General features: G+C 44.6%; 3 protein-coding genes across 3 annotated transcripts; 1 reads left to right on the top strand and 2 right to left on the bottom strand.

Moving 5' to 3' along the window:
- Nucleotides 1-9: 9 nt before the first annotated feature.
- LOC101785474 (heat stress transcription factor A-4d) lies at nucleotides 10-2,881 on the top strand. Its single transcript, XM_004961358.3, has 3 exons — nucleotides 10-276; nucleotides 433-926; nucleotides 1,515-2,881. Exons 2-3 carry the CDS (start codon nucleotides 699-701, stop codon nucleotides 2,634-2,636), a joined length of 1,350 nt encoding a protein of 449 aa, XP_004961415.1. The 5' UTR covers nucleotides 10-276; nucleotides 433-698; the 3' UTR covers nucleotides 2,637-2,881.
- A 228-nt stretch (nucleotides 2,882-3,109) lies between these two features.
- On the bottom strand, nucleotides 3,110-7,404 carry LOC101785071 (serine/threonine protein kinase OSK1). The gene is made up of 11 exons (XM_004961357.3): nucleotides 7,239-7,404; nucleotides 6,519-6,701; nucleotides 5,734-5,918; nucleotides 5,352-5,534; nucleotides 5,131-5,262; nucleotides 4,859-5,044; nucleotides 4,502-4,591; nucleotides 4,347-4,430; nucleotides 4,114-4,251; nucleotides 3,810-4,034; nucleotides 3,110-3,568 (listed from the first exon to the last, which is right to left on the bottom strand). Exons 2-11 carry the CDS (start codon nucleotides 6,691-6,693, stop codon nucleotides 3,455-3,457), a joined length of 1,512 nt encoding a protein of 503 aa, XP_004961414.1. The 5' UTR covers nucleotides 6,694-6,701; nucleotides 7,239-7,404; the 3' UTR covers nucleotides 3,110-3,454.
- Nucleotides 7,405-8,334: 930 nt separating this feature from the next.
- LOC101784678 (WD repeat-containing protein 55) lies at nucleotides 8,335-12,440 on the bottom strand. The gene is made up of 15 exons (XM_004961356.4): nucleotides 12,269-12,440; nucleotides 12,121-12,153; nucleotides 11,744-11,808; nucleotides 11,392-11,479; nucleotides 11,239-11,311; nucleotides 10,778-10,884; nucleotides 10,436-10,478; nucleotides 10,239-10,295; nucleotides 10,071-10,147; nucleotides 9,463-9,508; nucleotides 9,330-9,376; nucleotides 9,141-9,214; nucleotides 9,009-9,064; nucleotides 8,789-8,927; nucleotides 8,335-8,683 (listed from the first exon to the last, which is right to left on the bottom strand). The coding sequence occupies exons 1-15, from the start codon at nucleotides 12,361-12,363 to the stop codon at nucleotides 8,610-8,612; spliced, it is 1,074 nt and encodes a 357-aa protein (XP_004961413.1). The 5' UTR covers nucleotides 12,364-12,440; the 3' UTR covers nucleotides 8,335-8,609.
- Between the last annotated feature and the right edge of the window lie 8,223 nt (nucleotides 12,441-20,663).

Genomic DNA, 20,663 nt, shown 5'->3' with positions numbered 1-20,663 from the left:
CGCCCGCCACACACCCCATTCGAATTCCTCGGCCCCTTCGTTCACTCGTCTCTGCCGCGCCACACCGGCGCCCGCGGCGTGTTCGCTGCCTGCCGCGTCTGGAGCTGATACGAGCGGGATCGGAGGAAGTTGCCGTGGTTTTGGCGCGCGCGACCTGCACGCCGTGGTTTCCATGCGCTCCCGTTCCGCTGCTAGTCTTTTCCACCCGTGCATTCGTCCACCCAGAACGCTAGAGGCGAGCGCCGGAGTGGGGGATCGTCGGTGGAATTCGTCGAGGTGAGCGGACGCTGGATCAAATTTCTCCTCCGTTTCCATCTCTTCTCTTGCCTTCACAGGCTGAATTGCCAAACGGAAAAGTAATCTGCTTCTACGGCCGTGGTTGGTTACCTGTTCACCCCGTACTTATCGATGCGTCCGTATGTGGTTTCGTAGGTTCTTGCAGTACAAGTTCAGCTTGGTCGACCGAAAAGTCGCCGTCATCGCGGCAGCTTGGGCGAGAATTCTGGCTACAGTTTCAGTGTGAACTTGGCGTGAAATGACCTGAGGACGAGTCCATTCCGGTGGGTAAGAGTGTAAGACTTGGGAAGCGGCGTTGAGACCCGGTTAATTCCTGCATAACCACACCCCATCCATCATTAGTTGGGTTGGGTTGGTTGATACTCACGCGCCTGGGCGAGAAGAGAGAAGAGGTGGCCGGCATGGACGGTTCCAGCGGAGGCTCCGGCGGCGGCTCCGGCTCGCCGCCGCCGTTCCTGATCAAGACCTACGAGATGGTGGAGGACCCGGCAACCAACCACGTCGTGTCGTGGGGACCCGGCGGCGCCAGCTTCGTCGTGTGGAACCCGCCGGACTTCTCGCGGGACCTGCTGCCCAAGTACTTCAAGCACAACAACTTCTCCAGCTTCATCAGGCAGCTCAACACCTACGTGAGTGCCCCCAATCTGGACCGCTGCTTCGTTTCAATTTGCTGTTTTGCTTTGAAGAGCTTTTTCACCGTTTCTATCTTTCCTCTCTTTTATTTTCCATGGATGGTGGTGTGTGTACCTTTTGCATAATTCCTCCTTGCAACATTCTGCACGTCTAGTCGCAAGAACACATGGTTCGAGTTTCAGTAGTGGGAACAGAGATTGTACTGTGAACGGCCATTGTGTGACATTTTGCATTCCAAATTCAATGTGTTTCATGCTTTTCCACGGAGTCCTCTGTACTCCCTGTTTCTACTTCTGTACAGTGCCCATGTTTTTCGTCCACTGTTTCATCATCGTCTATGATTTTTTTCCACGGGTTCAGCACTGCTATTTGCAAGTTAGATTGCCTTTTTCCAACCTTTTGCATTCACTAATATTCATCTCAGGCAATGTAACATCTGTTTGGAACCAAGATTAAGATATTTAATCTACCCATGGAACCAAAGACGAACAATCTTATGAATAACTGCGTGGATCGACGTGTTCATTCGTAGTTTTTCTCTAAGCTGTTCAGACTGCTGACAACATCCATCTGTCTTCTTTCAGGGTTTCCGAAAAATTGATCCCGAGAGATGGGAATTTGCTAACGAGGACTTCATAAGGGGTCATACGCATCTTCTGAAAAACATCCACCGGCGCAAACCAGTGCACAGCCACTCTTTGCAGACCCAAGTGAACGGGCCATTAGCGGAGTCTGAAAGGCGGGAGCTAGAGGATGAGATCAACAGGCTCAAGTACGAGAAGAGCCTGCTCCTGGCAGATCTCCAGAGGCAGAACCAGCAGCAGTATGGGATCAACTGGCAGATGCAGTCGTTGGAGGACAGGTTGGTGCAAATGGAGCAGCGGCAGAGGAATATTGTAGCCTCCTTGTGCGACATCCTGCAGCGACACGGGGTTGTCTCAGGCTCAAGGATGGAGACAGACCGCTTCAGCAAGAAGAGGAGGGTTCCAAAGATCGATTTCTTTGTCGATGAACCGGCGGTCGAGGAACAGCAAGTGCCGTTCCTGCAGACATTGGGTGCAGAAACACCAAACATGTCTCCGATCCACCTTTTAAATGCTGAGCCATTTGAGAAGATGGAGCTGGCCTTGGTGTCACTGGAGAATTTCTTCCAGAGGGCAAGCCATGGGTCTGCTGAAGACATGTGCAGTGGTGGTGCTGAACTCAGCCCTGCTCTGACTGAGATGAATTCAGCACCAATGGACACTAACATAAATCAGCAGTTATCAGCTGGCCTGAATCCCTTTTCTTCGACCGCAGGGCATACCCATTCACCATCTCCCTTGGCAGAATCCTTGAGCTACGCGCAGAGTCCAATGCTGGCATTATCAGACCTCCATGAAGATGCCCATAGGACAGCTGAAGTCGACATGAACTCTGAAACCACAACCGGTGACACTTCACAAGAGACCACCAGTGAAACTGGAGGTTCCCATATGCCAGCCAAGGTGAACGATGTATTCTGGGAGCGGTTTCTCACAGGAGAGGCCGAGTCAGGAAGACAGCACGCTGATGATAAAGGCGAGGCAATAGAAGCAAAGGACGATATGAAGATTGCCATAGACTGCAGCAGTCTTAATCACCAAAACAATGTTGATCAGATTACTGAGCAGATGGGGCATCTTGATTCAGCTGAGAATGGCCCTGATTCAACTAGGAATGACTGATTCACACCATCTGAGCTGATAGTCCATTTGTAAAGCAACTGTGCTGTACATTATAGTTTAGGCCACCTTAAATGCCATGATAGTATACATAGATTAGCCTTTTATAGCATTTCCTACTGTAAAAAGTAAAATTACTTGACTTCTGTACATTATGTTCTTATGTTGAATTCGATACTGTAGAGCTAGCGGCCTATAGCAGCACAGATTCAATTTTTCGCAATCCTAAGATATTCCATTGCTGTGCATATGCCCTTTCTGCTAAATCATCATGAGATGCATCCTACAAATTCTAAAACAGCTGTCTTATCTGATAGCATACTTCTAACCTGATCACCTTTGCTGCGAGCCTGTGACACCTTACTTTGTCATTCCTAGGGGTGCTCAAAACCCTAATGGAATCGAACCAGCCCAAATCAGCCCAACTTAGGGTTCCTGACAGGGTGCATGGAGAGTCATTAGTGTCAACACTGGTATGTCAAAAAGGCAACTTTTTTTTCAATTTTTAGTGAGATGTTTCTTCAGTCTGGGTATCATTGCTAGTACAATCACCTTAACGGGATAAACTGTTACAAGGACTAAAGAAAGGGCTAAAAAAATTTCACATCTAGTTGAAGAGGAAGGTTTGCAGCTTGCCTGCAACCACTTGTTTAGGACATTAGGTGATAACTGTCTAGGCAAACCACAACAGCTTCTAATGTCTACATGCTCCAGAAATATATCTACTGGAGGATATATGGTCATTATGTACATCTCAGATGTAAATTGAAACTCCACTGGGTACGTCAAGGATTGTGCTTGGGGAGCCAATCATGTCAGCATCAAAGAACTCTCAGCTGCGTTAGAAAGGCAGAACACAGGTCCAGAAAGAGGAGCTGTGGTCCACTGACCCGTTGCAAGTCGAGGAGGTACTTCTCATCCCTCGTTTTGTAAAGCTGCAGTCAGCAGAAGTGCATTAGGCTATCGTAGACTTTACGCTAACAGAAAGGGAGTGGGTATGAAACTATAAGTGATGGTATATGTGAATCCCAATCACGAATATATTCCATCCTAAAGGGATTGCGGATATGGTAGCAGTCCACAAATAACCTAGCATGCAAATGCAACCCTAACAAAACACATAATGAGTCAAGGACAGATGTCAAGACTTATGCATGTCATTGTTCCAAATTATACCTGAATCTCAAACTTCACTGTAGGGGTTGATTTCTGGATGAGATCATCAGTTTCAATTATAGCAGACTCCGCACCAAAGCCATCATTGCCATGCATCATACTCTCAAGACAGCCAGGGCTCCATCTGCATTTCATGTTATAGTGTCCAATCTTTTTCCAGTAAACATTCAGTTCTTGCAGAGCTTTAAGCACTTCAGTTATTATTTCTCGTGGATGGGCTCGAGACTGTTAGACAATTATAAGTAAATAAATCTGGAGAATTCAGGAAAACAAAATAATAAGATGAAATTAAGATGAAAATTACCTGAAGACCAAGGGCCCATTTCCTTTCAGCTGCAAAATGCTGCCTCAAGCCAGAACCCGGAGATTCTGTAAACCCATGCTGACGAAGTTCAGTTGCTGAAGTTGGTGTTTCAGCAAGTACTTGTGAGAAAGAAGAGTCCTAGAGATCATGTAAAACATGACAGCAAATTAGCAAGAAACTTACAGGGAGCATCACAACAGCAAGAAATACAAGAGACAAAAAATCAAACTCACCATAGATTCTTGAAACTCAGCTCCAAGATACCCACTGGTTGTACGAAGCCTATTGTCCAAGAGTAAATAATAGGCAACTGTTGCCTGCATAGCCAAATTGTGTCATGATATCCGAAAACAACAACCAAATAAGGGCAACAAAGTAAAGTAGATACCTCATTCTGCAACCTGTTTTGCACAGATTCAATTAGCAGATTCTTGTCAAAACCCATCTTAATAACATCATTAAGAGTTTCCTCATCAAGCTACAAAATTCAAAACAATATCAAATCATTCGCTGAAGTAAAAAAGGTAGGATAAGGTTCCTACACCTGCATATCCAAACACACAGCTTCTTAAAAAAAAAAGAAAGGTGACAGAATAAATGTTCCATAAAAGCAAAGGATAAGTCTGAAGGTAACTCATCCAGATCATCAAGTTTCTTTCCCCCTCAAATACACAGAGATGTGCATACCATTTCATGAAAGAAGAAATCCATTTGGCCAAGTTGATACACAATATCATCAATATACCTTTTTAACTTGTTGTGCAGTGTCTGGAGGCGGCACGGCTAAATAGCGTGGAAGTCGAATCTTGAACCACACATGTTCACGGATTTCACGGATGGTAATCCTTTTCATTGGATCAACAACCAGCATTCTGGGAATTAAGTCCCTTGCTGAAGGTGACAAATGACTAGGAAGGGTATATATTCCACCCTACAGTATATAAGAATTTACTGAGCATATTAAAAGAAAATAAGAAGGAAACATTTTTCAGGTAAATCACTCAGATGCTAGCAAACCTTTATTTTCTTAAAAAGGTTTGGAATATTCTCATCATCAAATGGAAGAGTACCACAAAGAAGAGCATAAAGAATAACACCACAGCTCCAGACGTCAACTTCAGGACCAGCATATAGTTTACCAGATATGACCTAAACGATGAGGAAGAATTGTGGGTGGGAGAGAGACACATAGCAAGTTATCAGCATAAATGAAACCATGAAGGATGCTAGATGTATACCTCAGGCGCTGCATAATTCGGGCTACCACAGCTCGTCTTTAGAAAGTGACCATCACGCATAACATTACTTAAGCCAAAATCAGCAATCTTAACATTGCATTTTGAATCCAAAAGAAGGTTCTCTGGCTTTAGATCACGGTGAACCACCATGTTTCTATGGCAATATTCAACACCAGATATGATCTGCATAAAAAGTCAATCAAGAAGGAACAAAGCTCAATGAACAAATAAACACAAATAATCAATTTGTTGATCTCAGATATGACAAGCATGACAGTTAAAGGTAATCTGTTCATGGAACATCTTATGCCAACCATACTGTTCCAACCAGGGAGTAAAATGCATTACGCAATATTAACTTAGTGATATACAGCAAAGCTACCTGCTGAAAAAAGCGGCGAGCTTCTTCTTCATGTAGTCTTCCCTTCTCAACAATGTAATCAAAAAGTTCTCCAGATTTAACATACTCCATAACAACATAAATATCAGCAGGTGTATCTATCACCTCATAAAGGCGTATGATATGAGGGTGCATAAATAATCTGAGTATCTTGATTTCCCTCTTCACTGCAGGTACATAGCAAAAGACAATAAATTGACCACTTCGTCAAAATAAAAAATGAAAGACATAAAATCCGAGCACTTAATCAAAGACCTAAACTAGCATGCAAAAGAGCATTTGCTGATACCATATTTCTAGGAATTAACTTTCATGAGAACAAATAGTGATTAGTCTTTGTGGGCAAACATTTTAGACCCAGTAATAAAAAGACACACAAATAGGACTGTACAGTTCATACCTTATTCTATAAATAAGAGCATATGCAATCATTTAACTATATGCACTCCAACATACTACTACAAACCACGAATTCTATTGTTCTTTACATAGAAACATATAACGCCCCCAAAGGATCATTTTGTGAGGAGCTTTTACTGTACATCTATATATTTCATACCTTACCGGATAAATAAGAGCATGCACAACAGTTCAGCCATATGCACTCCTGCATGTGGTATTACAAACTACGAATTCTGTTTACAGATGCATGTAATATCCCCACCCAAAAAAAAACAAGGACCATTCTTTAAGCTGCATATCTAAACATACGGCACAAGCTTCAGAACCACAAATCAATGTTCTGTACATAAGGAACAAGCACCAACCTTTCTCTTCCATTTCCATGCTCCTGATCTTCCGGCGATTGAGGATCTTGATGGCCACCTTATGGCCTGTCAATATATGCTCCGCGATCTTCACCTTACCGAACGATCCAATCCCCAGGGTTTTGCCAATTCGGTAGCCGCTCAAAGGGTTGGCATCTCTTCCAGCTCCCTCCATCTTTGCACCTAAATCATAACCAAAGCATATCATACTACTCTGAGAGCAAAAATTGATGTTAATTGAACTATTATGAGTTCATGAGAATGAGAAACAACGATTCATCGATGCCACTCGAAGGTTGGATCTAGACGATTGAATCAGGTAAAATTTCGATTCAGGCTAAAGAAACACACAGCACGCCTCGAATTACTCCGCAGAGAGGCGGGGAGGTGAACCACAACCCCACTGCCAATTCCTCAAGTTACTTTCCAAAACCATCCGCACCCGATTGGCCTGTAGAGAAACGAAGCCGAGGCGGCCCCGAACCCACCACACGCACACGGCACACCCGAATCGCCAGCACGCCATCCGACAGACGCGAGGTCCCGGATCTGGGGGGAGATAGCCTGACCCGAGAAGTCCATCTCCGCTAGCAGCGGGACACGAGAGAAACGAAGCTCCAATACCCAAACGCCCATCGCCCCCATCCCAATTGGAAGGCTCGGAGAGAGGATAAGAGACGGGCAGGCGCGCAGGAGGCGAGGTGATTGATGGTCCCGTACCTCACCGCGGGAGGGAGACGCGGCGAGCTGGATCCCGCCCAACGGAGCAGCCGGCGGCGGCGCAGGCGCGGCTCGCGGAGGATGCGAGGTCGAGGCCGGGGCCCGGGAGCTCGGGAGAGGGGGCCGGAGAGGGAGGGAGGGACCGAGGGAGGAGGGAGGAGGGAGGAAGAGGAATGCGCCTGACACACGAATGACGCCAGAGAGAGAAAAGGCGGTGCTCTCGTGGGACCCACGGTGGTGGCGGGCCCCAAGTGCGCCGTGTCCGTCCCCTCGCGCCGCGCGGAGATGCGTGCGCGGGGGCCCCGACACGTCGTGCGGCCCGGACCGGACGGGGAGGGGACGGTTTGGCGTTTCGGTTGGTGCGTGGGGGCGTGGGATTGGCCGCGCGCGCGGCAATAATTTGGCAGGTGGATCGAATGGATCCCCCTCGCGGTCTGTCCCCGTCCCGGCCCATGCCTGCCTAGGTTACGTGACGCGCGCATCGCGCTCAGGACGGGGCTCTGCTCCACCTGGTGCCGCACCGCTGCTGCTTCGCGATTTCGCATCACAGGACACGAACACAATGCTCTCTGGTCTTCTGCTCCTGCTGGTCGGTTGGTAGCACAGTAGGGGTTCAAACTGCAAACACCGTAGGAGCTGTGCAGTTTGCAGGAGAGTGAATGCCTTGCAGCAAAGTTTTTCTTTGACGGATGGAGAGCGTCCAGGACTCCAGGTCACCATCAAGCATCGAAGCTGCTGGCTAGTCGAATGTGTATGCCCGATTCCGATGGCTTTTGTGGTTGCAAACAAACGAAGGGCATTTTCGCATACCTTTGACGGCGGGAAGCTCCCCGTTCATGTTGCCATGCGTGCACATCGAAGGAAAACATACTTTTGTTTTGGCCTGGATCACTCTAAAGTGCACATAGAAGGAACCGATTCTAGCCACTAGGTGAGTGCTTGACTTGCTTCAAGCAATGCCCATTTCATTGAAAACAGACTTGGTTGAGTGTTGAGACAGCATGGCCTAGACTCAACATGAGCCATTAGCACAAACTGTACAGGGCGCGCACAAATCTAGTATGATTCATGTCAGATAATCAAATATTTTGGACAATCATCTTTCAAGCAGAACCCTTTTTTACTGGAAAATTGGCAAAGCATGTATATGTGCAATGCATACCACAACGAGGTCATGTTTCCTGGAGATAAACCACAGCTTACTACTTCTACCTCTAGCATTCCATCGCCAATACACTTAAAAAACAACATTTGACATGCCCTGCACTGGAAAATACCAAGACTGCACTGGCAGTCAAAGTTGCACACTCGCACTCACGTACAGTAACAAAAAGAATACAACTAGCAGCTTCTGCTTTGGGAGCTTGGCGCCTATAAATCTGCAAAGAAATCTGATGCTGGTCTACTTGAACTCTGACCCTTGCCCGCCTTTTTACTCCTTGATCCTGAGCACCACCCAGAGAGAAGATAAGAAACAGTGTTCAGAGAAGAAATTTGAGCAAAGTGGGATCCCCATGCTAGTGGCGCACAGCATAGTTCCATAGTCCTACCTTTCGAAGAGGTTGGTGCCATGTCAACATCCATGCCATCATCGTCATTGTCATCATCGCTATCATCGCTACCAGACTCAGCAGGTTCCTCACCATTAACTGCCTGCGGGCCATTCAAGAGCTCTTGCAAGTCCCACAGCTGAATACAAACAAGATGCCATGTCAGATTAAAGCAAGGGCACACCTACGGAAGAGGGAGGGAGGGAGGGAGGATGGTCACCTTAAGCATTGTATCATGTGAAAGACTGCCTAGATATCTCTTATCATTTGAGAAAGCTGCATAGCGTAAATAAGTAATGAGGACATGCATTTTTTCCCCACCAAATTTTACAATCAAAGGGACACAACGTACCAAGGGCCTCAATGGGATATTCTGAATGTTCAGCGAGTGGCTGTATTATCCTATTAGGTAAGATGCCCACTAATCTACAAAAGGAACACGAATTTCATGTTAGAACGGCACTTCAGACTAACAGAGTAACAGGCAATTGTCCGAGAAGCAAGAAGTTGCTAATTCAAAGCACAGTGATGAATTTCAAACCTGATCACGCCATCTGATGAACCAGAAATCAGAGTTTCTTCATCCAGCTAGAACACAAAATACACTCATAATAAGAATGAAAACACAAATAAGGCAGAAATGACAGTTATCATAAGGTTTGGGTCCCACAAACCTTCAGCATTGTGTCCACAGACTGTGTGTGCCCCAGGAAGCGGTCACTAACCACAAAAAGTATGTCAGTGAACTATGACCACATCGCTTGCAGGATTAATTTGTCTAACCACAGAAATTGCAAGAAGCAGACTGTAGCAACATCTCATAGCGGCATGATTAGGAAACTATGGATGCTAAACACATCAAGATCCTTCCAAGGTATGCGGTAACGGTAAATCAGTAATTAATGAAAAGAGTTCAATAAAGTTGGCAATGGATCTTTGCAAATTGGAACGATCGAATAAACTGATTGTCGATCCAATAAAGCCTCAACTTATCAAATTACTCGTAAGAACAAAATAGATCCTGGCGATGATAATTTCGATGATTATTAGACAAAATATGGGTAGGGAACAGATAACCATTATTTAAGCATCAAAATATGAGAGCACCACATTCAGATAACTACTTTGATGGGTATCGTGGCATATGACCAACAGCTACTGCTATAGGCAAAACTTTATACAATACAGATAGCTTTAGACAAAATTAAATTAGTGAATGAAGTTTTTATAAATGAGCCCTTTCATTTCTGCAGCTAGTGTTGCATGATGAAAACATGGTTACCTGCAATCTTTGAAGTAACCCCATGAATACAATAACAGTGCTCCACTTGGAGTTCCACAAACAACCTTTTTACCATTCTGAGAACCACAAAGAACCAGTTAAAATTCAATTATCATGGCAATAGGATGGAAATGTTGCTGTTGCTCAGCAAAAATCTGTTTGCCATACCTTCATTACCACCAAGGATAGCAACTCATCTTCTGAAAATTCAGATTGTGACTTTACCTGGTAGTAAATTAGGTACAGTTATGAGATTGAAAGTTAACATACTATACATCAGTAAATGGTAGTGTCATTAAAAAACTTCTTAAAACCAAAATTCAACACGATAAAGCAAGATTTGATGCACTCCAATAGCAACTCACTTTATTCCTACGCAGGTTGTTCACAGACAAAGTTCCATCCCCACTACAAGGAAACAAAGAAGTTGTAAGTCTTTGTTACCATAATATCATGCAAAGAATCTATGTCCATAAATTTGACATGCAACATTGTTACAAATAAGCATTATAAAAACAGTATCACATCAATTTGCTTAATAACTATGAAGCAGCAGATAAGTCCAGGACAGAAAACATGAAGTGATTATGGCTGCTTCATGACACAAAATGGGCAATGAAATATAGGTGATAATATTTAGTCTTCACCCTGCAGACATGTCAACTATGTTTGATACATCTCAAGTGCAGGGAATGTAGAATATGTACCTTGTTGCCAATATCTGATTTGAGTCAGCAACATAGCTCATATCTGAAATGTAATCTTCATGGACATGAAAAGTGTTGCAGCAAGAACGTTCCCGGGTATCCCATACCTAAAATTGAAAGGATGTGGATTAATGTGTCGCAGACTACATTTTATCTAAACAAAAGATAATTGCATATAAAACAAATTTTAACTACAAACATTGCCATCTCATAAACTTCACTTTAATCCAAAAACCGTTAGGAGTGATTGTTTAGATGTAAGAGAACATTCTTGTAACAGCCATTCGGTTTTATCCACCTAGGTAAAATTATTGCTTGGCACAAGTATTGTTATACAAATAAGCTTGTTCATGCTTATTTTCGTGTGTCCCCTAAATGTCAAGGTACTGGCGAAAAATAATGAAACTCAACTGTATTTTAGCACACATACATTTTGGACCAGCAGACTTACTGCTTCATACCTTAATGCAGCCTTCATCATCACCTGTAGCAACCGTAGTTTCAGTAAGACAGACAAGGCGGTTTATGCCATTCCTAAAATCAAGTTAAAAGTGGGCCAACGTTTAGTTCCGCAAACAAAATAAATAATAGCATGGAAAACTAACAAAACTCACTCATGCGCACCCTCCAAACGGGCAATGGCCTTGCCTGTTTCTACATCCGAAGCAAGAACTGAGCAATCAGCAGACCCTGACAAAATCGCTGAACCAAACGATGACAGCAAGAAAAACATCAGGACCTGGTTAGAGGACGTAAGTGTGTAACAAGATGAATCTAGGTGTGTTCCCCTCCCAATTAGTTCCTGATGTTAATTGCCATCCTAAAGCTTCTAATTTTGCAGCATCATGTTCCAAGCATAATGAAGTAACAAACAAAGCTCAGAGCAATCCATAAATACAGGGCAGCTGGGATACCAAGCTGGTAGATATAACATAATTCCATTACAGAAGGCAATAGGTCATTTACCTTTTCCTGAGTCCACAAAGCGAACAGCTCTGCATGACTCCTTGTGAGCTTTTACCGAAAACAACCTTAAGGTCAAAGAGAAATAAGTTGCGTCAGTCTCTAAGATATGAAATTAACCTTCAAATTGTGGTAGCATAACCACATTGACAAACTCCAGAACCGTATACTGAGCTAACCACATGAATATTTATGTCTTATTGCAATTCATAGCAACAGGTAGCTACTCCAACGTTCTAGAGATTGTGGACAACATGTAAACAAAAACCTAGGACAGTAACTGATGCTAGAAGCAAAACAACACAGCGACTACTACCAGAAGGCGGAATTCCAAAGCGTAAAAGTAGCATGACACGAGCGATAAGAGATTTCTTCAGTACCTCTCAGGCTGCGACTCCGGGCCGTAGCGAAACCTGTGAAACCAACCAGATTGCAAGCGGTTACTTTGTGGCGGTAAGAAGAAGCAAGGTAGAACAGGAAGCTTAGATACTGAGTAAGGGTATAGGGTTTGCCGTCCGTAGAGCGTACAGGCAGAGCTCGCCGGTGATGAGGGAGGTGACGACGAGGGGGGAAGACGGGTGGAAGTCGAGGTCGAAGGGCATCTCCTCGTGGAGAACCTCCATCGCGGCGGCGGGCGGGGACAGAGGCAGGCGGCGCGGCTGGGAGAGCGAGAAAGAACCGAGGGCGTCTCGGGCAATAAGGCCTGAACAAGACAACGCGTCAGTTTTCAGATGGCTGGGCTGGGCATTTTGTGAACGGGCTTCAAAAGTGGGCGTAATGTATCCCCTTCTTTCGAATCACTCCCGTTGAGGCCCAATGAGCCCATCTGATTCCATCCATTTTTTTTTTTTTGCTTCCTCTCCAAAAAAACGAAAAACATGCCTCTACTTTTGCATTATGAGTGGGCTGTGATTTCTCTGATAAAAACAAGAGATGTCATTGCTGACTGGCTGTTCACTGTTGTCACGCACACAGAGACACTGGCCCATTAAAAGATCATGACTCATGAGCGCCTCCTGTAGTGTATTACTGTAGGTCTGAGTGTTGTGCCACCCCAGTCAAAATGTCCGGAAACGAGGCGCGCACTGCAGCTGTTTCGCTCGGGAAGTACGGCCGTACAAAGCAATCAGTGGCAGCCTGCAGCAGCCACCACGACTCAGGCCTCCTCCGACTGTTCAGCTAGCTCATAGAATATTTTTGTTTTAGAGGATGTTCGGTTCTTAGGAGGTTTAAAATATCGATGTTTAAAATTAAATATAAACTAATTACAAAATCAATTGCACAAATGGAGACTAATATGCGAGACAAATCCATAAAGTCTAATTAATCCATGATTCGACAATGTGATGCTACAGTAACCATTTGCTAATAATTGATAATTAGGCTTAATAGATTCGTCTCATAAACTAGCCTCTGTGTAATTAGTTTTATAATTAGCTCATGTTTAGTCATCATAATTAGCATACGAATATTCAATATGACACGAACTAGACTTCAATCCATGAAACCAAACACCCCCTTAATAGGAGAGAAAAGAACGCACTTCAAGATTACGTGAGGATTACGTGCGAGATCATTCATAGGTACTAAAGCCCCGTTTGTTTCTTTAGAACCTTCTAAAATTCATGCCACATCGAATGTTTAGGTACTAATTAGGAGTATTAAATATAGACTAGTTACAAAACTAATTGCATAAATGGAGGCTAATTTGCGAGACAAATCTATTAAGCCTAATTAGTTCATGATTTGACAATGTGGTGCGACAGTAAACATGTGCTAATGATGAATTAATTAGGCTTAATAGATTCGTCTCGGGAATTAACCTCCATTTATGTAATTAGTTTTATAATTAGCTCATGTTTGATCCTCGTAATTAGCCTTCAAATATTCGATATGACATGAATTTTAATCAATAATAAATATCTTAACACCCCTAACTCATACGATGGAGGAGGTCGTACCAAGGAGGCCTCAGGGTGCCGTCAATCTCCCTCGGTCCCTCCCCTGCTGCAAAAGGCCAGGCCAAAGTTGCCGAACCACCACATGACGCGAAGCGTGTGCACCAGCGTGCAGGCGCAGCGACGCAGGGCGGGGCATCAAAAGGCACACGAAACAAGACGTCGGTCCGTCCGTCCGTCCACTCACTTCCCTCCTCTCCTGAGCACTGTGCGCGGCGCCTGGCGGCCTGGGCGCCTGGCCGGCGGGCGGTGGCGCCCGATGGCCAATGCCACACGACCCGCCTCTCCACTCCACTCCAGCAGCAGCGCGTCCCACGTGAGCGCAGGCAGGCAGGCAGGCAGGCAGGCAGGCCTTCGCAAGCTCGCACGGGCGCACAGCCTCACTGTCACGATCCAAAGTTGTTAAACAAGCTTAACATATTAACATAAGCATCATTTGTACATAACGGAGCGTCAACATAAGCATTCATTAAATTCAATAAGCTGTTGTTTATTGTTGAAAATTCAAACTTGTAAAGCAACTCAAATTTCTATTATGGAACTGTGCCTCCTTTTATTTTATTTAAATACTAGATGCAATTTGATAAATTTATAGTATTTTTACTTAATTTTTCAGTGATATTTTTTTGTTAAAAAATTATTTAAGTTTCAATTTTAGTTGTTTTCTTTTATCAATTGCGTACAAACCCGATCTGTTTTGGAGATTATTCTTATAGCATTGTGTTCTTTGTGATTTTACCTTCCAAATGAGTATTTTTGAGAAGTGGAGAAGTTGGATGGTTTGATTTTCGCCAGGCCCACTCGTCAGTGCCTCCTTACTCCTCTCCCACGCCAGCTCGCTCGCCCATTGGGCAGCGCCAAACTGGCCACCGTGGTCTTGCCCATGCGAAATCCCCCTCATGCCCTCACCCCACTCCTCCTTTAAATGCCGATGCCAGCCTCCCCCGAAACCCTAGCCGGCCACCACCTCCATTTCCGCCACCACCTCCTCCCACGCAGCTGCCGTCACCGTCGAAATTCGTCGCCGTCGGTAAGCCTCACGCCAATCCCTCGCGCCCACAGCTTCCCCGAGCCATCCCACATCCGTTTTGCCCATTGCCTCACCCTCTCCCGCACCGTGCAAGTACCCCGACGGAGCTTCTCCGTCCGCCTCTATCCTCTGCCCACCTTTCCTCATCGCACCGCCTCCTCCTCATCGACCTGTCACTGCTGGTGAGCCCCGCAGCCTTGGGGCGCGGACCGGCTGCTCCGCAGCCGTGCCGCGTCGTTCCCCGTTGACGGCCAAACCAAGGCCACGGCCGGCGTGCGTGGGTGTGTTTAGTGGGAAGGAGAAGAGAGAAGGAGAGGGGGGTTATGGGAAATCCAGGGACCTAAGTGCAAGACACAATAGATCTAAAGGTCTAGATGCAAAATGATCTCGGCTTTCTTTATTTCCAAGAGTTAGATAGCTGAAAATTTTGGAAATGCATAGAAATGTGTAAAAAATGCTAAAAATGCAAAACTTGTTTTGTTGTCTTCCTGTTGATATCTAGTTTATTTAAAAATTGAGTATGTGCATTCTACTATTGTAGGTCTTGCTCTATGATTTATTTTTTTCTGGATTTGTTAAATGCATTATAAATCATCTTATGATCTACAAATTATGGAACTAATTTTGTTAGCTTTCATTTATCTATATGCTCCAGATCTGCAACTAGTTTAGGGTTGTCACACCGTATTAGGTCTATTTCTTGCTTGATGTCTTAATTTTGTTATTTGCATAATACATATCAGAAACATGATAAAATGTTGAAATCACTTCTGTGTTTGCCGTATAGAATCTAGGGAAATGATATTTATGTTTTTCTAGTTGATTTACATGCCTTTTATGATTTAATATTTTTAATAATAGTTTATATTGTTTATTTTATATATCATTAATGAAAATAGATTTTAAGGTGAATCCAACTCTCATGACCATGTTTCGTGATCCTCTATTAGTGTGATTTATTTCATAATTGTTGCTCAACCAGTAATTTTAATCTTGCAAATCATGCTTGCTAGTGGATTAATCACTTAAGGTGATCATTCCATTTAATCTTGATGATTGGTTACTGTTGAGGGTGTGATTGTTCTATTAACAATTCATTCCTTACTGTTCCTATTATTTTCCATGCATTTCATGAGCATTTGCACTCATAGCATCATCTCTAATGCATGCACGCATTTCATTCATTTTAGAGAGCGAGTTGCCGGAGAATGAGTCGGTTGAGCCCGAAGCCAAGACCGACGTAGAAGTGGTTGTTCAACCCGAGGAAACCTAAGGCAAGCAGCTATGCATACTTATCCTACTTTTCTACATAAATTTGTTACTATATATAGCTATGGGATGCATGTGGGTTATCTATCTTATTGCATTGTTAGAACCTATGTTCCCTTGCTTTCTTATCATACACCTTGTCGCTCGAGTAGTATAGGTAATGTTAAATTAATCTTGTTAATTGCTTAGCCATGCTTAGACATAGAATGGTCACTTCGGTCAGGCAATGGTTATAGGTTAATCAACACCAATTCTAGTATGGTTCTCTAATGCTGTTGAATAAATGAACATGATGGTTAATTGGATACGAGATTTGAGCGGTGTGTAGAGTCACGAGAATGGAGTCTCGGTGACATGGACCGCTTGAGTTGATTAAGGACCGTCCGTTGTTGATGTTGGTTTGAGCACCTTTTTCGTGCTACCACATGTTCTCGAATGTGATGAATAAGCCTAATACCTTACTTGTCTCGCTTTATGAGGCACGGTCCTAGATGTGTGGTCCGGACTATGTAGAGGAGCCTAGGAGTGTCCCCGGTGGAGTTAGGTCGTCCTCCACAAAAGCTAGGCATGTTTTACTCATAGTTCAGGGCAGTTTGGAAAGGGTTGGCATGAGTACCCCCTTGTGCACCATTGATCAGGTGTGCGAGCCATAAGGTCCTCGAGTCGTGTTGGTAAAGAGTACACCCTTGCAAGGATAAATCAATTCGAATGTCACGCTCTCGGTTATGAGCAAGCTCAAGTACCATGAATTCATCGTAGAGTTATCGGATACTTATGTTACTTTTTCACTCTATGTTACCATGTTGATGCAATTGTTTTTCAACTAAAATTTGAAGTGGGTTTGGGCAAGATTAATAAAATTTGCTAGTTGTCCATAGGGTGTTATTCACATTCTTATGGTCAAAAATTAAGGATAGGATGAGATAGGTTTTTGCAAATCTAGTAAACCTTAAAGCCTTACTCCTTGTTCAACCCTATGCATGATCTTTGCTATATATTTGCGTAAGACTTATGAGTACCTTTTGTACTCATGTTGCTATCGCTCGCTAAAATTGCAGGTGAATCGGAGGCTGTGTTCAGTCACATTTACCCCTCCGATCCGAGGGTGGGTGATGAGTGACTAGAGCGGTTATTGTTGCTTCGATAGTGTTTTTGGGAGACTACACCACCGTTTCTTTTGTGTTAATCTATCGTATCCGTTGCATAGATATATTCTCTTCGTAAGTTAGATGTTGAGTAAACTTGAACCATAATATTTAATCTCATGTTGTTGTTGTCATGAGTCCAAAACTTGTATTTTGGAACTCATTTATTTAAATTTCAGATTTGAACTGTGTGTGTCACGAACTTGTAATCTTAATTTTTGAACTTGTGTAATACTTAAAATTGTTTTTTGTGGTTCATGTGATGATGTGAGATTTGTATGGTTGGTGTTGCTCGATCTTGGGCATCTTGCGAAACATCTACCGGTACTATCGGATTTGTCTTTTGTTATGTTAAATTTGCAGCGAGTCTTGTATCTCTTTGTGTGGGTTGTCACTGGGCACATCGGAAGATGAGGAAGTGTTGGCTCTCATCCAATTGGCATGACCGTTAAACTATACTATAAAGAATCGAGAGAACTGATGTCAATTCCGACCTAGAGTTATGCTCACGTACCTCTCACGGAGGGCCCACTGTTCAGGTGTTCCCCTACAGAAGATTACGACGAAGGGGGAGGGGAGAACCATTTTGTCGTAATCCCCTGCTCTAAATGCCGGCCGCACCCATTTTTTGACACCACCCTTTTTTTGTCTTTCTACCCGCCAGCAACCGTGTGGTGGTGTGTATGGAAACTAATAATTACCCGCCAGCAACCGCGTGTTTTTTCAATCAATTGTTTCCTTCTAGATCCCCTCAATCACAAATTTTTGAATTTTCTGGCAGCAACTGTGTGCTTTTTCAATCAATTGTTTCCTTCCAGAACCCCTCAATCATGAATTTTTGAATTTCCTATTTCTTTTTTGAATTTTTTTGAATTGTTTCCTCAACGCGCATTTCCTTTTTTATCGTCGTTGTACTTGTACCTATATAAATCTATACCGATATGGCCTTGCATCCAAGAAGCCATGAGGTCGTCAGGTCTACATTGGTTGCACGGCTTGTTGGTGGCACACCAGGTCATCAGGTCTACATTACCAAGCTGCGAGATGCAGGTGAGTATATATATGAAACATGGTTTGTCTAATCCGCGCATGCTTCACATATTTTCTCTAACCCGCGTCGTCATCGAGGATTTGTTACAATGAGCGATCGAATTCTTTTCTAGGACGTTACAAACACCACATCTCATCGTGCACCTCGCAACAGTAAGAGCCGATTTGACGATTCCAACAATAATGGTATTAAGATGAAGCTTGTTTTACGTTTCTCTTTATATTTCTGTGGTTGAGCTTGTTTGTTTCGTTTAAGATGCAGGCAGTGATGCTATACCTGAGGCGGAACTTAAACGACAAAAATGACGTGAGAGCTATTCAAACTTGCATGCTGAGGTGATGCAAAGCGGAGGCAAGATTATGCATGTAAAAAAGCTGAGAAACTGGTAGCAACTGTAAATGCTCGTGGAGATCTTCCACATTAGGGTTCTCATCAGAGCAGTCTGCAGCAATCTGTAGTGATTACACCAAAAGCCGGTTTGACAAAACAAACACGGAATCCAGGTGTAATCTACAATGTTTACATTTCTTAATCGCGTATAATTGCTTAAATCTTGGAATTTTATAATTGCAGGTTGTCCGGCTGTTTCCGGATTAGAAAACGCAACTCCTTCTAGAGCCACTCAACCGTTGATCAATCAACCAATTGTTTCCTTCCAGAACCCCTCAATCACTGTTGTTTCCGGATTGGCAAACCTAACTCCTGATCCAGGTTGTGTGCCAACTCCTGATCTAGGTTCTGTATTTTCAAGACTTTTTATGTATTCCATTCTTGTTTGTAAATTGTTTGTCTATCTGTAGTTGCAATGTCTACTGGAACACAGTTCTTAGGTTATTTTTTTCGATGTGTTTTTTTCTTGCAAACAAACTTCCTTAAATCTTGGAATTTCATAATTGCATGTTGTCCTGCTGTTTCCGAATTGGCAAACGCAACTCCTTCTAGAGCCGCCCAATCGTTGATCAATCAACCAATTGTTTACTTCCAGAGCCCCTCAATCACTGTTGTTTCCGGATTGGCAAACCCAACTACTGATCCAGGTTGTGTGCCAATTTCTGATCCAGGTTCTGTATTTTCAAGACTTTTTATGTATTCCATTCTTGTATGCCAACTCCTCATCCGCGGGCAGTCTACCCGTGGGCACACCCGTGCCTGCCAGGCAACCGGGTAGAGAAGGAAGAACACTGACCAGCGGCTTGGAGTGGCGACGGGGGTACCGGGCGTCGGGACTCGGGCGGCGGCTAGCAGAGCGGCCTCGCGGGTGGCGGGCAGTGGAGAGGAGGTGGCGGGGAGCGAGGGCGGGCGGCGGAGAGGTGGCGGCCGGGAGGTGGGCAAGCGGAGAGGTGGTGGTGGGGAGCAAGGGCGGGTGGCAGCCGGCGGGGAGCGAGGGGCGAGGGGAGGCGGCCGCCGCCGCCTGGGCGCCTGGTGTGTGGGGTGCGGGAGCAGCCGAGCGGGACCGCGGGCGTGCGGGAGGATAAGGATCGGAGGAACCTAGAAACTGATCATATACTTGTACAGGTTCCTTCCCGGCCGCAGGTAAGATTTTTTGACACCCGCAAATTTTTGCCCGCGAGCACAAACTCAAACCCGCACCCATGCCCGTGAGCACAAAATATCACCCGTATCCTCGCCCTACCGGGTTTTTACCCGCGGGCACGTGGGTAATGTGTGCCCGTTGCCATCCCTAAAGACTGCAGAGTTTTTAAAGCCACAACTAACAAATTTATGTGTTGGCACCTGAAACACATTATTATTTTTTTTGAAGAAAATCAAAATCATCTATCGAGCTGAAAAGCCGTGCATCCGACAAAGCGAATACTGGCAAAACTAGGTCTCAATCCATAACCACTATAAACACTAAATTTTCCACCGAATCGACCCAGATCCAAGCCTAGAGCCGCTAGATCGGCCCAGGCCCGCGCGGAAAGCACCACCCGACCAGATCGAAGCAAGGCACAACACAAAACGAGCCAGACAAACAGAATGAGGCGGAGAGATCTGGGGAGGCGACCACCTGACGCGTGGAGAGGATAGCTGATCGGGCTGGTCGCTGGGGTTGCTTTGGTGCACTGCAGTGAACCCAAGATCGAAGTCTCGTATTCAGCGGCGGAGGTGAGGGGACGGCACGACGCAGGAGAGAGAAAAATAAGGGTTTGGGTGCGGCGGCGAGAGGCGGCTTTTAGGGGGGGTTTACGTGAGGAGGCGTGGTGCGCTAGGACTCGGACGCCACCCGGTAGGGTTTCTGCCCTCCGTGGGCCGTTGCTGGGCTCTCCAGGGCCTGGGCCCGTGTTGTTCTTCTTGATTTTTCTTTTTCTAATTTTTTGGATTCTTTTGCTACCCTATAACAAAAAACAGGCTGTCATCGAACTAATGTATCCTGATTTTGTTCCCAAAAAACAGGCTGTCGGAAGACAATTCCATTTCCTCACGTATGATGTGCACCACATATCCCAAAAAAGAAATCAATTTCTTA

Source organism: Setaria italica, chromosome III (assembly GCF_000263155.2).
Source record: "Setaria italica strain Yugu1 chromosome III, Setaria_italica_v2.0, whole genome shotgun sequence".
Taxonomy (NCBI): Eukaryota; Viridiplantae; Streptophyta; class Magnoliopsida; order Poales; family Poaceae; genus Setaria; species Setaria italica.
The sequence above is the reverse complement of the archived record's forward strand: the minus strand, read 5'-3'. Positions and strand labels throughout refer to the sequence as shown.